This window comes from Aphanomyces invadans (assembly GCF_000520115.1).
Source record: "Aphanomyces invadans strain NJM9701 unplaced genomic scaffold supercont1.65, whole genome shotgun sequence".
In the NCBI taxonomy this organism is placed as follows: Eukaryota; Oomycota; class Saprolegniomycetes; order Saprolegniales; family Verrucalvaceae; genus Aphanomyces; species Aphanomyces invadans.
Genome location: NW_008580210.1, coordinates 58,766 through 71,416, shown reverse-complemented (window position 1 = coordinate 71,416; position 12,651 = coordinate 58,766). Strand labels below are relative to the sequence as shown.

At 48.9% G+C, this 12,651-nt stretch overlaps 1 protein-coding gene across 1 annotated transcript; it reads right to left on the bottom strand.

The window, feature by feature from the left end:
- Positions 1 to 82: 82 nt before the first annotated feature.
- H310_14269 (hypothetical protein) lies at positions 83 to 2,191 on the bottom strand (the record flags this gene model as incomplete). Its single annotated transcript, XM_008882087.1, has 8 exons — positions 83 to 541; positions 597 to 667; positions 722 to 884; positions 1,017 to 1,247; positions 1,288 to 1,524; positions 1,590 to 1,722; positions 1,816 to 2,050; positions 2,116 to 2,191. The coding sequence occupies 8 exons, from the start codon at positions 2,189 to 2,191 to the stop codon at positions 83 to 85; spliced, it is 1,605 nt and encodes a 534-aa protein (XP_008880309.1).
- Between the last annotated feature and the right edge of the window lie 10,460 nt (positions 2,192 to 12,651).

Here is a 12,651-nt window from a genome sequence, read left to right as displayed (position 1 = left end):
TCGTCCCGTACGAATCCATCCAACATCCAGCAACCGACCTCAGCAAGGTTGAGCTGGACTCGGGGCGCACTCGACCAGAGCACTACCACACTAGCAGACCGCGGAACAAGAGGTCGTCGAACATTTGGCGCACGACAGACTGGCAGTACGCCTCTGCATCAGTCTGACCCATGAGCACGCGGGTTGGTGTGTTGATGCCAAAGGGGGTCATGAACGAAAAATATTCTTGTGAGTCAGAGTGCAACGGCAGTAGCCAGTACCCCTTGGTCCAGTTCAAGTTGAAGTAGTCACTCGTTCCTTCGAGGGAGGCAAGTGCGCTATCAAGGTTAGGCATGGACCACAGCATCGGGTCCGTGCATGCGTTGATAGGGCGACTATCAATCGTCATTCGCAGTGCTCCTGCGGCTTCCTTCGGCACGATGCGGAGCGCCGAGGCCCACTTTGACCGGTTGTTCTTGTACACCATACCTTTCGCTTCCAGCGCCTCTACACGCTCGCGCATGTACTCGACGTACGCTGGTGGATATCGTCGCATGCCGCACTTCACCGGCGTCACGTTGGTTCACCCGCTTTGGCCATTAGCAACTTCAGCACACTGTCGCTTTGTTGTCCTCGACAATCTTCGAGTTCATGACGTCGGGCGTGGCACACTGAATGCCATCGCTGTCTTCGAGGCAAGGATCAAGTGAATCCCTACGTTTGACTATTAAACGCGTCACACGCGCCATGTTGGAATATGGGATGCCCACGCCGTCAGACACATCCCACTCCGACTTCTGCTGCCGCGCTTCGACGAGCAGGTCGTCCACAGAGAACCCGAGCATTTCCATGACGGGACGACTGATGATTAGATCGAACGACGAGGCCGTGTCGTCGACCCAGGCCTTCAGGCCGCGCAGGACAAGCGGACCGCACGCTGTATTGAGGGTTAAATTGCCGAACGTGGTACGTCACGACATTTTCAGCGGTGCAGCCGTCTCCCCATAGGGGAAGACCAGCTGTGGCTTGTAGTGTACCACGATGTCTACAGCGACGGCTGCCGCTGTCAATGCTTCCATAACACCGCACGAAATGGCGTTCACATCCGCCCCCGAGTCGAGCAAGAGATTCTCGACTCGGACAGAGTCTTCCACCAAAGCTACACCTTTCGTAACTCGGCGATTGGACTTGGCGGCCAACACGTTAATCTGGCCTCGTTGCTTATTGACCAACGCGTCAACCAGAAGCTGCGCCTCGCCAGGTGCAGCCTTGGGGCCATCCACAACGCGGTGACTCTTGACACCGCACTTCAAGCATCCCCTGCGCCGCTTCGTGCTTGTCGCCCGAGGCATCTGGTTTCTCTACTGGCTGCGCCTTCAGCGCGTTCCTTGCGCCGCCGTCATGGCACCCGTCACTACGACTGCCGTCATCACTTCTTCTGCCGCGGATGCCGCTTTCACCAACCGCATTCGCCGTCTGCGGAGCAACGGGTGCTTCTTTTAGACCGACATACAGCTGAAAATCTGCGGAAATTGCCGGAGCCGGCTGACAAAACGAAATACATCGCTTTTGAAGCCCTTGTGTCGTTGAAGATGTAACTGCTTGTACACCGCAATCTTCAACGTTTCAGCACGTGCCATCGCCTCGACAACGACCTTGCCCTCTTGATGGAGCACCAATTCCTGGTGATCTTGCTCCAGCACACGCATAAGGTCCCCTCCAGCATACGACCAACTCTGGACTCTTCATGTCAATTCGAATGGCAGCTACAAGCCGCTTCTTCAGGACGTCCAGATCCTGGGGATGTTCTACTAACGCCGCGTGAAACCACGCGACCTTTCGGCTTCAGAAACAAGGTTGTGGTCCTTGTTGAGGTCAAACATGGCGATCCATCGCTTCGAGAACGGGTCCATGCAGGTACCCACGGGCATGACAAAGGGACGCGATCCATTGCATTGCAGGGCATTGATCTGCGCCAAGTACTTTTGGTACTCGCGCATAAAAACGCGACGCTCCAACTTCGTCGATCCCTTGAAGGTCGGTGCTTGTGGGATTGCTGGCGCATTCCACTCTTAACCGCGACCATACCCATAGCCACTACCCATGTGGATGTCGCTCATGGGTGGTTGCTTCAACCCGCGGTAAAAGCCGCTTCATCGGTCGCTGCTGCCATTCCAGAGTTCATGGCTTCTTCAGCCGTCACTCCGAACATTTCGACGGATGACACCGGCGCCGGTCCGTCAGTCCGCGCATGGATAGACGCGTACCCACTACGTGAGGGTAGCCACTCGTCGACAGGATGAGGCTGCCGTCTTCTCTGAGAACGAAAGGGATTTACAAAGTTGCGCCGTTCCTGACGGCGCCCACGCGGCTCTACATCGCGATCACGCGACCGCGATCGCTCAACTTTTCTTGTCTAGAGATCACCATAAGACAAGTCATCACGAGGCATCTCCGAGGTCTTGATGCTGTTGAAGCTGATAACATCTAAAGAATCATTTGTTCGTCCTTCACGGCCTCCTACCGCAAAGTTACCTTTTTTGTAAGGCAAATCCAAGACTGTATTACTTCAGGAAGGCTGAGTGGGCAGGAGCCTCGTGGCTACTGACTTGCATACTAAAGTAATACTACAAAATACGTCATCAACAGGGATACTAGAGCCACGGTACTAGACAATCAGTGGGTCAAACAATCGGGCGACCCAACTGCCCTGCACAGCAGAACAACCATGCAGGGAGATGTGTTTTGGATTGCTCTAAGACGACTCGTGTTTGTTGAGTGCACATGTAGTTGAAAGGAGTCGAATACGCTGTAGTCAATAGTAAATATATCAAAGACGTGGTGGAAAACAACCACACGCAAGTTTGGGGCGTTGGCATGACAAGCTTGCACACGCATGGAGGTTTGCGTGCTGCCAACCCAATGTCTGCAAGAGTTACTGCACAGGCGAAACTGGTAAGGCGGCTGCTTCCAAAGAGTACGAAAAAGCAGCAGCCCAGGCTGCGGTGGTGACACCGGTACGAGAGGCCCTTCTGTTGGCTGCCTCTGGCAGCCAGTCCGCGCTCGTGTCGTCGTCTCGCACCGAACTGTACAGCGGAGCCAAGGAATCGCAAGAGCTGAACCCCGTCAAGTTAAAGAGTGTGCTACACTTTCAAGATGAAAGACGTGGAGAAGGAGCTCAAGAAACTCAAAAGCCACGAAGCGCAAGTACTAGTCCATGCATGACGACGGCGTTGATCGGAAACCATGGAGGTCTACCAGATGACTGTGAGTGTTTGGGAAAAAGAGAACTCAAGATATTAACCTGGTTGATCCTGCTAGTAGTCATACGTTTGTCTCAAAGATTAAGCCATGCATGTCTAAGTTTAAACAACCTCGTATTGTGAAACTGCGAATGGCTCAATATATCAGTTTTAGTCTACTCGATAGTACCTAATTACTTGGATAACCGTAGTAATTCTAGAGCTAATACATGCATATATACCCAACTGCTTGTCGGACGGGTAGCATTTATTAGATTGAAACCAATTCACTTCGGTGATTTTGTTGAATCATAATGACTGTGCCGATCGCTCTAAGCTGTAAGTCGTTTGATTTTCTGCCCTATCAGCTTTGGATGGTCATGGGCCTACCATGGAGTTAACGGGTAACGGGGAATTAGGGTTTGATTCCGGACTATAATAATTCATTATCCTTTAGAGTGACTTTTCTACTTGCTGCCCGAGAGGCTCATGGCTTGTAGCGAGCATTTTCATTTCTTCGATCGGTTTGATGCATCGCGTTGGTTTGGACTTGGAATAAAATGTCCCTTTGCGCATTTGATGGCTTGAGTCAATTTAATTGACTTGAGCTGTCTTGTGTCGCAGGGGGCTCTTTTTACCAGCGATTTTTGGAATCGTCTTGGAATCTTCTAAGTCTGTTGCACTTGCTTGGTACATGGCAGGTAGCTTTGTGCTTCATTTGATGCTTCGAATTCGAATTCGTCTTCCTTGATGCTGACTTGACTTTACCAAAAAAATTCAGAATTCACTCGTTGTGGTCTGGGGTGATCATCACTTGTGCCTTGGTGAATTTTGCAAGAACTTGGAATAATTCTCGAGTTCTTGGATCATGCCGGTGTTGGAGTACTTCCGTGAACGATTTCATCATTCGGCAAGCAATCCAAGCTGGTGCGGTCACAAAGTTGGAGCAACGACCGAAATCTGAACACCCTGCGGTTGCTATCCTTGGTTGTCTTGGATTGGAGTCGGTTCAAATGCGCTTGTACGTGCAACCCCCAGGTACGTTGAAACGATACTCTGTGTCTTGATCGGATTGAAACGTGCCCGCTCATAAAGATTATCGTTGCGACATAGCCAGAGCTGTTGAAAAATGATCGCTCTGAGCATGTGGAGTAGCACAAAGGGTTCGTTGTGGTAGCTGGATTTGTATGCCGATGTGATGCTCACGTTGTCGGTATATAAAATCGAATTCCAGTTGAAGCTGCCCAAAACTTGCCGCAGCGGTTCTAAAAAATGTCTTGAGCTCTTGTGCATGTGCAAAAGAGGTGGGACGCATCTTCAGTGTCGGGGCAGCCATGGACAAATTGATTGTTTCTCGTCTCCACTAAACTTGTACAAAAAACCAAGGGAGTTATGTTGCAAACGGAACTTGAGATCCGCGAAGATGGGTAAGAGGAACTTGCCGAGCGAGAGTTCTCTTGTCCAAACGAGTCGCCATTGTGGTTGTCGAGAAATTCCCAGTCGATCCAGCGGTGGAGTAATACTTGGGCCAGGTGGTTTAAATACCGTCTAGAGTTGAACCAAGTTAACTTAATCGATTATGAATTCCCCGAGCTTCCATGAGTGAAATGCGGCTTGAATTGGTCTTGGTGGTGCAGTCCCTTGACATAAATCCTCGCCAAAGTTGAGGTTGTCAAGGGAAGAACTTCGGCGAGTAAATTTGCTGCTGGGAGGGACAGACCTTGTTCCAAATGCGTAATGTAAACCCGTTGACGCAATAAAATGCGTGTGAACTGAGACTTGCTTGACTTGTCGTGTCTTGGAGAATAAATAATTCGTCCAGATCGGCAGGCATTGTAAATCGTCGGGTTCGCAAGTAGCAGTCGTGAAGTTGTGAAATACTTCACTCCATGTGCACAGAACTTGGAGTAGGTATGATCCAAAAAATCTTCATGGGTCCTTTGTGGGAGTGTCCAAATTGAACTTGTCATCGGAACTTGGTGAAAAGAATATCGAGCCCTTGACCATATCTCGTTTGTTGGCTTGTACAAGTAAATCGTAGGAATAAACCATCTTGGGGATTTGTGGGAGTTGTGCGCGATTTCTTCAGGCCGGATATAAATAAGTTCAGTTGAAGGCACTTTAGCGTCGATGAAAGCAATGGGAGGCCGAGTCCGCCGTTTTTCTTGATACATGATGTCAGAGTTTGTTGCGACTTCCCCGAATTGCTGGCTTGTCGAGACGTGTTTCCATTGAGGAAGTTGATGAAAGCAGGTTCGAAAAGCTTCAGAGTCGAGTCTTCTATGCAGCAAACTGTTGCCGTATACCAGAGCAGTGGCAAAATCACTGAACGGAGAATAATCATTTTGCCTTGTAGAGTACTTGCACGATATCACCAGAGTAGGCATCTTGCTTGAATCTTGGGCAGCAAATGTAAAATTCTATCTTGATCCCTGAGTGCCGGGCCGAAATAAACCCCCAAGAGTTTGCAGCTGCCATGGTCTTCAACAATGGTAACACCAAGGTTTTGTAATAAAGCGCGTGTTTTAAGTTTCCACGGCTTGAACGGGAGAGGGACTGTTTTCTTCAGGTTCAGAGCCATACCCGTGGCTTCACAAAAGTCACCCACAAGTCGCAAAAACTTGGGAGCTTGTTTCATGTCGTTGAGGAGTCCCGTACAATCTTCAGCAAATGCGATGGTGCTAAAGAATGTCCCTTCGATGATGATGCCGGCTTCCTTGAGTTGATGTCGATGGTAATTCAGCATTGGTTCGATAAACAGGATGAACAACCCCGGGGATAGGGTCACCTTGACGAACGCCAGCACCCAATTCGAATGGAGAGAGGGCCGTGACATTGAACAAAAGATGAACCAACGTGCCCAAATAAAGTGTGTTGATCCACGCGATGACCGGGGGCCAAAGCTGAGATGTCGTAGCGTATTAAAAAACACTTCCCAAAACACGTTGTCGAAGGTTTTCGCAAAATCCTAAGAATTCCATCCGCGTCATCCATGTTGCTTGAAACGCAGGTTTGTCGGATCGTTTCAAATTGGAAAAGTGCTTGTTGAATTGAACGTTCACGGACAAAGCCGTATTGGTCTTGGTGGAGCAGGGTAGGTAAAATTGATCCAAGCCGATAGGAGAGGATCTTGGAACCCAGCTTTGCATCCGCGTTGAGAAGCATCAATGGCCGATGGTTTTCGGGTTGAAGTCTATTGCCAGACTTGTAGAGCAGGGATATATATGCTTTTCGTTGAAACTTTGACATTTATCATTGCTTGAGTTGGGCTGGGTAGCATACTTCGAAAACTCGGCTCCATTATTCCTGAAAGAGTTGGTAATACTCGATCGGAAGACCATCAGGTCCAGGAGCCTTGTTTTTTGCAGTGTGCTTGATCGCGTTGGAAAATTCAGCCGCCGTGAAGGGAGCATCCATGCTTCGGCGTTGAACTTGAGTGATCTTGGATTTCGTAAAGCATAAAATCTTCCGTAGCTTCCGAAGGTTGAATTGTGGGGGTCTTGTAGGAATTTCAAAAGAAGGACTGTCCCAATGCTGACGAAAAGCCGTGCTCTTGTCAGAATATTCTTCCTTGGTTGCCACTGGGATTTTTGTTGGAAGTGATTGTTGTGGCGGAGGTCTTAGAAATTCCTTCGAGCACTTCTCGCTGGAATTCATGTCTTCGTCGAATTTGTGGTGCTGCCTGGTTTCGCCAACGACCTCATAATATGAGTCATACGCTGCTTGTGTGACTTGCAATAGAGATTCTTCGGTGTCTTGGTGAACATGGGCTTGTTTTGCAACTTGTATCGCCACCAGAAGGTCGTGATCACGTTTCCCAGTTGAGTGAGACTTGTCCAATAGAGTTTTCTTCAGAATAATCGTGTCGGCCCGCTTGTGTCTCGAGGTGTTCTTGAGCTTCAGGGCACAGAAAAGTCCATTGAGACCATCTCCATCTTTTCTCCCATCACAAGGATGCCAGGTCTTCACTTGAAGGGAGAATTGGATGGCCGTGTGATCCGAGTGATGGAACTTCAGGCCGTAAGCACGAGAGATCCGTCGGAAATACTTGGTGAACAGGCCGAGGCACATAAAAACCATGTCGATGCGCCGGTTTGTGGTAGGGCCCGTGAATTCATTCGTGCTTGAGTTTTCAATTCGCCAAGGGTCGATGAGTTGCATTTAAAGCATCCATTCGTTGAGGGAATTTCTTTACGCAGCTTCTCTGAGTTGAAATTGGTAGCGCCCAAGGGAGTGAGCGGGGTATTAAATTCGCCGCAGACGATGTGGTAAGCGTCTTCAGGGAAGTTCTATGGAAGGGCTTAAAAAATCGTGTCGGTTGTGTCGTTGAGCTGGGGCGTAGATGACGTGAATAAACACTTGAATATCTTGAATTCTTCCTTGAATGACCATGTAGCGATTCTTCAAGGTGTCATCGTTGTAGTTGATCGTGACATGCTGGCAATTGGTGATGGGGCATTGGTTGTTAAGTAGCAATCCAACTGCGTCATGGCCATCAAAGTGTTGACTTGTGTGATGTGACCAAAAAGATAAGCCAAAAGCATCAGTGACTTTCCTTGCTTGAATAGCACGTTCGAGGTTGAATTTGTTGGTGAACTTCGTTTCTTGAAAAACCACGAAGGAAAACTTGGACAGTTGAGACAGAATGGACGGGTTGAGTGTGTTGAGGCCATTGGCATTGATGGAAACGCCATTTAGTTCCCAAGGAACTAATTTAGGCGTGGTAGCAGTCCTAAATGGGGCACGTTCAATGGCTTGTACTCTTCTCGAAGTAATGGATGGCTGACTTGACGTTGTTGGAGGTGCTGCTCGTCAACAGGGCATTTGAAAAACCACAGTGCAGAGCCAACTTGATCAAAGTGAAGTCAGACCAGGGCAAAAAAGGTCTCGGGAGTAGCTGGGACACCGTAGCTTGTGATTCCATGAACAGAGGAACCACCTTGATCGGTTTGAGGTAGATTTCCGGGCAGGCAATTTGCAGAAACAAATCAAAAATTGCGAAGGACCACAACAATTGACGGTGTTGTTCTTGGACGATTTCGTTGAAAATTGTTTCGTGCCAGACTTCCTTGAATTGCCGCTTTTGGGAATTAAATGTTGGAGCTCGGTCATGTAAGTCCATAAAGGCTTGCTTGGATTTCCTGCAGCGAGCTCGTGTTCGCAAATTTCTTCGTCTTCACGGACCCATTGCAAGTTGGTGGAGCGTTGAAAAAATCGCTGAAGAGCATGGTCGTAAGCGCGTTCCCCGAGAATTTCCAAATTCGATGGGACCTTGGTGTCGATCAACGCCGATAAAAAACCGGGTTGTTGTTGAACCATGGAGAGTGCCTTGGAAGGGTCTTCTTCGAGCGTGTACTCCGTTCAATATCCCTCGAGAAATTGGGAGATTTATTCAGGGGACATTGCTTCCACGTCAAAGTTGATGTTTGACACGGAAGTCGAAGAAAAATTGCTTGGAAGAGCTTGGGGGCCACCATTTTGTCGGGGTAGTCGATATACCCAACATCTTGGTAGTGAAGATGGCAGCTTCATCATCATCTTGGCGTAAGATCGCAGAGCGGTTTGCCAAAGGAATGAAACTTACTTGAATCGCGTGGATTAAACAATTGTGATCTTCACTTGAGTTGGCTTCGACAGTTGTGGTTGGGCGTATTTTTCCCCAGTGCCAGAGCACGGGAGAATTGAATGCGGTGCCAGTCTGGGACATCGACTTGAGTGAAGCTTGGTGTGGCTTGCATGGCAAACAAGTCTTCTCCAAGTAAGCTGGGGCGAAAAATCAATTCCGGAAAATAGGGAGGATTTTCTGAATTTTTAGAGCCATTGCTCGATGAAAATTCGGAGCCCATTTCCGTGTCTTCCTTGATTTTGTTGCGAGGTAGCGCTTCGACTGCGAGAATTTCTTCTGAGACTTCAAAAATGTCTAAATCCATGATAATGTCGGTGGATTCATCCATGGGGAGATCTTGGGTCTAATTTCCATTTGCCGTAGCCGTTGGACGTTCTTCAAGGGGAGTTGTTGATTGAAATTTCGTGGGAATAATCGAGACTTGAGTTGAAGATGTCTGGCTTGGTTGCGCCTTGAGTCGCCGCAATGGATGGCGGTGGTTTTTGTTGAACCGCGCAATGCGATGGTTCACGAAGCATGGCGCTTGATTGCTTCCCAGAGGTATATATTACGAACTGGGTCTTCTGGGCCGAGCAATAGGCACGCAGAGACTTCCTTAGCTGAAAAATAAATCGTCAGAGCATAGGAGGCAATGTAACCCTTGCAAAATATTGGCTTGATGAGAACCGGGCGGGATCCCGTGGAGTTGAAAAGATTCCAAAGATGTTCCGCTATGGTGTCTTGAGAGACGTTCACGTCGATCCAGTACAGGTGTGAAAACACCGAGTACTTGAGGATTTGAATAGGTCTTCCGCAAATGTTAACCTTGGTTCCTCCGAGTTGAGTGACCCATTCGCGATCCGTGCACGTGAAGTTGATCCCCACCCTCATGATCTTGCGAAAATCCCGACAAACAGTCTTCCCAGTGATCCACTTGGCTGGTTGATCAGTTGAGGCGAGGCAGTCCAAAATTGTTGCGAATGAAAATGTCGAAACAGCGGACTTGCACAAAATCATAATGGAATATGGTGATTCGGCTTCAACTGGTGTTGGGACGGACAGTGTTGCGTGCAAACGGTAATCAGTGGGCGTGAAAGTCTTGTTTTTGAATGCCTCTATTGCGGCAGCAAATTCGGCTTCGATGAACGCGATCATTCAGAGGACGATTGGGCTTGATACAATGATTTTGCCCATTCTTTGTGCTGAATAGGCTTGTCTTCGGAAGGGAGAGCTTTGGCAGAACCAGTGGTTTGTCCTTGAGAACACTGGCAGAGTCGAGAGCACGTCCTTGGCCGGGAGAAGACTTCAAAGAAATCTTTCCCATGAGAGAAGAATTCAAAGAATTCTCTCCCGTGGTAGAGGAAGCTTGTGGGGGCTTCTCTCGCGTTTTCTTCGTCTTTAACTTGGCAGAGGTCGAGGACGGAGGCATATTCGAGGACAGGCGAGGCTTGGCCAACCAAAATGCCCGGGATAGGCACAATGGGAGAGTCAGCAATCATGTCTTCCTTAAAGTGTCTTCTTGAGGGTCGGTACAGTCCAAAGAGCACGGCGGCCAGGTAGGAGACCTGTGCACGAGGGAGCAAATTGAAAAGTAGGGTTTGATTCCTGAGATGGAGCCTCAGAAACGGATGAACGAATCGAGAAGACCCGGTGCTCAGTTCCTCTCTAGCAATGAGCTGCTGACACACATGTAATATGTACTGACATGCAGGAGGATTTCCCTTCGTAAACGACGGAATATCACTGGCACCGCTTCAATAGAATTCAAGGTGGCTCGAGCGAGAACATGCATGAAGTTCATCGTTCTTGTTACTAGAAGTATTAATGCATCGCCCCGGAGTGTCATGACCGATGCGTGTCGCCACATTGATTTCTCAAGGGCGTGCACATAGTGAACGAACGAAAGCAGATATGTGCTTTGATGTCCACGTCACAAACATAGGTCTTATCACGGCCATGTCGAGGAAAATCGTTGAGCGTGATTAAGAGAGCGATGCATTATGCCTCGAATTCAGTTCCATGATGTCGACGCAATCTGCATGCGCTTGAACTCGCTGCATGAATTTCTCGCAACGTTGTCCAGGTCGTGATCAAGTCGGACGAGACAATATCGTGGATTGGTGTCGAATTGACGCCTCACCTTAGTCGGATAGGTTCTCCGACGCTTTGCCCAGAGTCCCGGCCGTATCGTTCATGTCGTCAACAAGATGCAGTTGGACCCGCTGGCGTTCCCGACCAAGTACATGCGGTCGATTTCGACCGCCTTGATGGGGTGCTTCATAATAATGGCAAGTCCGACGTTCTCAATGCCTTCCTTGCCCATGAGCCAATCGCGGAACTTCTTGGCGTCAATGACGCGGGCATATTGCTGGTCGTACGTAACTTATGCATCAAATCGTGCGTAGATAACTTAACTCCATGGTTCATCCACGAGTTGGCGCTGGTGAGTCCAAGTGGGCACTCGAGGTCATTTGCTGCTCCAATTCATGTCGACACAATACTTGGGGACGCATATCTAGAGCCCAAGTGGATCCATTCGCAATGATTGGGGGACATGAGATCCGACGAGTATATGTATAAGTTTTTCAAACAATATATCGATTACAGCGAGCGGCAGGACAGACAACCTCTAGCCTGGACATTTTCTTTTGCAACTCAATGCTGCCACCTGTTGAGTCTCCACCTGACGGACCTTGTGAAGTCCTGTCTCGCGCACACAAAAGTCTAACCACAACGCAGTGGTCACGGGCAAATCACAAAGTGAATTTCCCTCGAGGGGCTGATCCCACCGGGGCTTAAACCATCCCCTAATGGCTACACTATACAGAGCTCCCTCAACGTTTGCCCCCTCACCAAAAAGTTGTAAAAGGAAAATAAAAGAACAAAGGAAACACGATAATTGATTTTGACAGTTATCAGTTGAGCAATCGCTGAATTAAGTGGCCGCGGAAACAATGCCGGTATGGTTCCAGCAGATTCGAATGGTTGTATATGTGGCACAATCCCAGGCCTGAATTGACCATCTCATGGCCGTCAACACGTCGACGGCGTACATATTCTTCATTCCACTTTCAATTGCCTCAGTAACGCCATCAACCAGCTCTTTCACATGGTCACACAAATTGTAGTGCCGCTTGAAAGCAGCAATAATGCCCACGTCCATGGGTTAAAGGAAGGCCGTCGTGTTTGGGGGCAGCATAAGCAGTCTCACATTGGTAAGGATAATATCCAATGGATTGTGCAATGATGCATTGTCCAGAATGAGTAGGACGGACCTGTTCTCAGTGGTCATTCGTGAGTTGAAGTCACTGATCCACTCGCCGAACAAGGCCATGGTCATTCAGGCCTTGCGATTCGAGTGGTACAGTAACCCCAACTCACGACTTGACAATGACCCGAAGCATCTTGGACGCTTGGACTTCCTGATGAACGTTGGCAGCAACTTTTCGGTCCCGTCGGCATTGGTGGCAAGAGCGACTGATATGCGGCACTTGTCCTGCTTTTGTCCGGGTCTCGGTTGGTCCGCGATTGTGGTACGAGGTTGGCCGTTGTAAAAAAAAATTCCAGTCTCACCCATGTTATAGTTATAGATGTCAGACGGAATGTAGGCGTCTGCTACTCTGCGAATCGTCGCACGGCCATCTTGTACGTCCTCCGGGCTGGCCGACGCTGCTTCTCCATGCAAACGGTACATTTTCATGTTGTTCCGTATTTGCATACGGTACAACCAACCATTTGAGCACTTCACTTTGTCTTGTAGGTTCATGCGTGTGGCAATTCCGTTGGCAGCACGAGCTATCAGCTCGCCTGTGACGCACGCGTTGC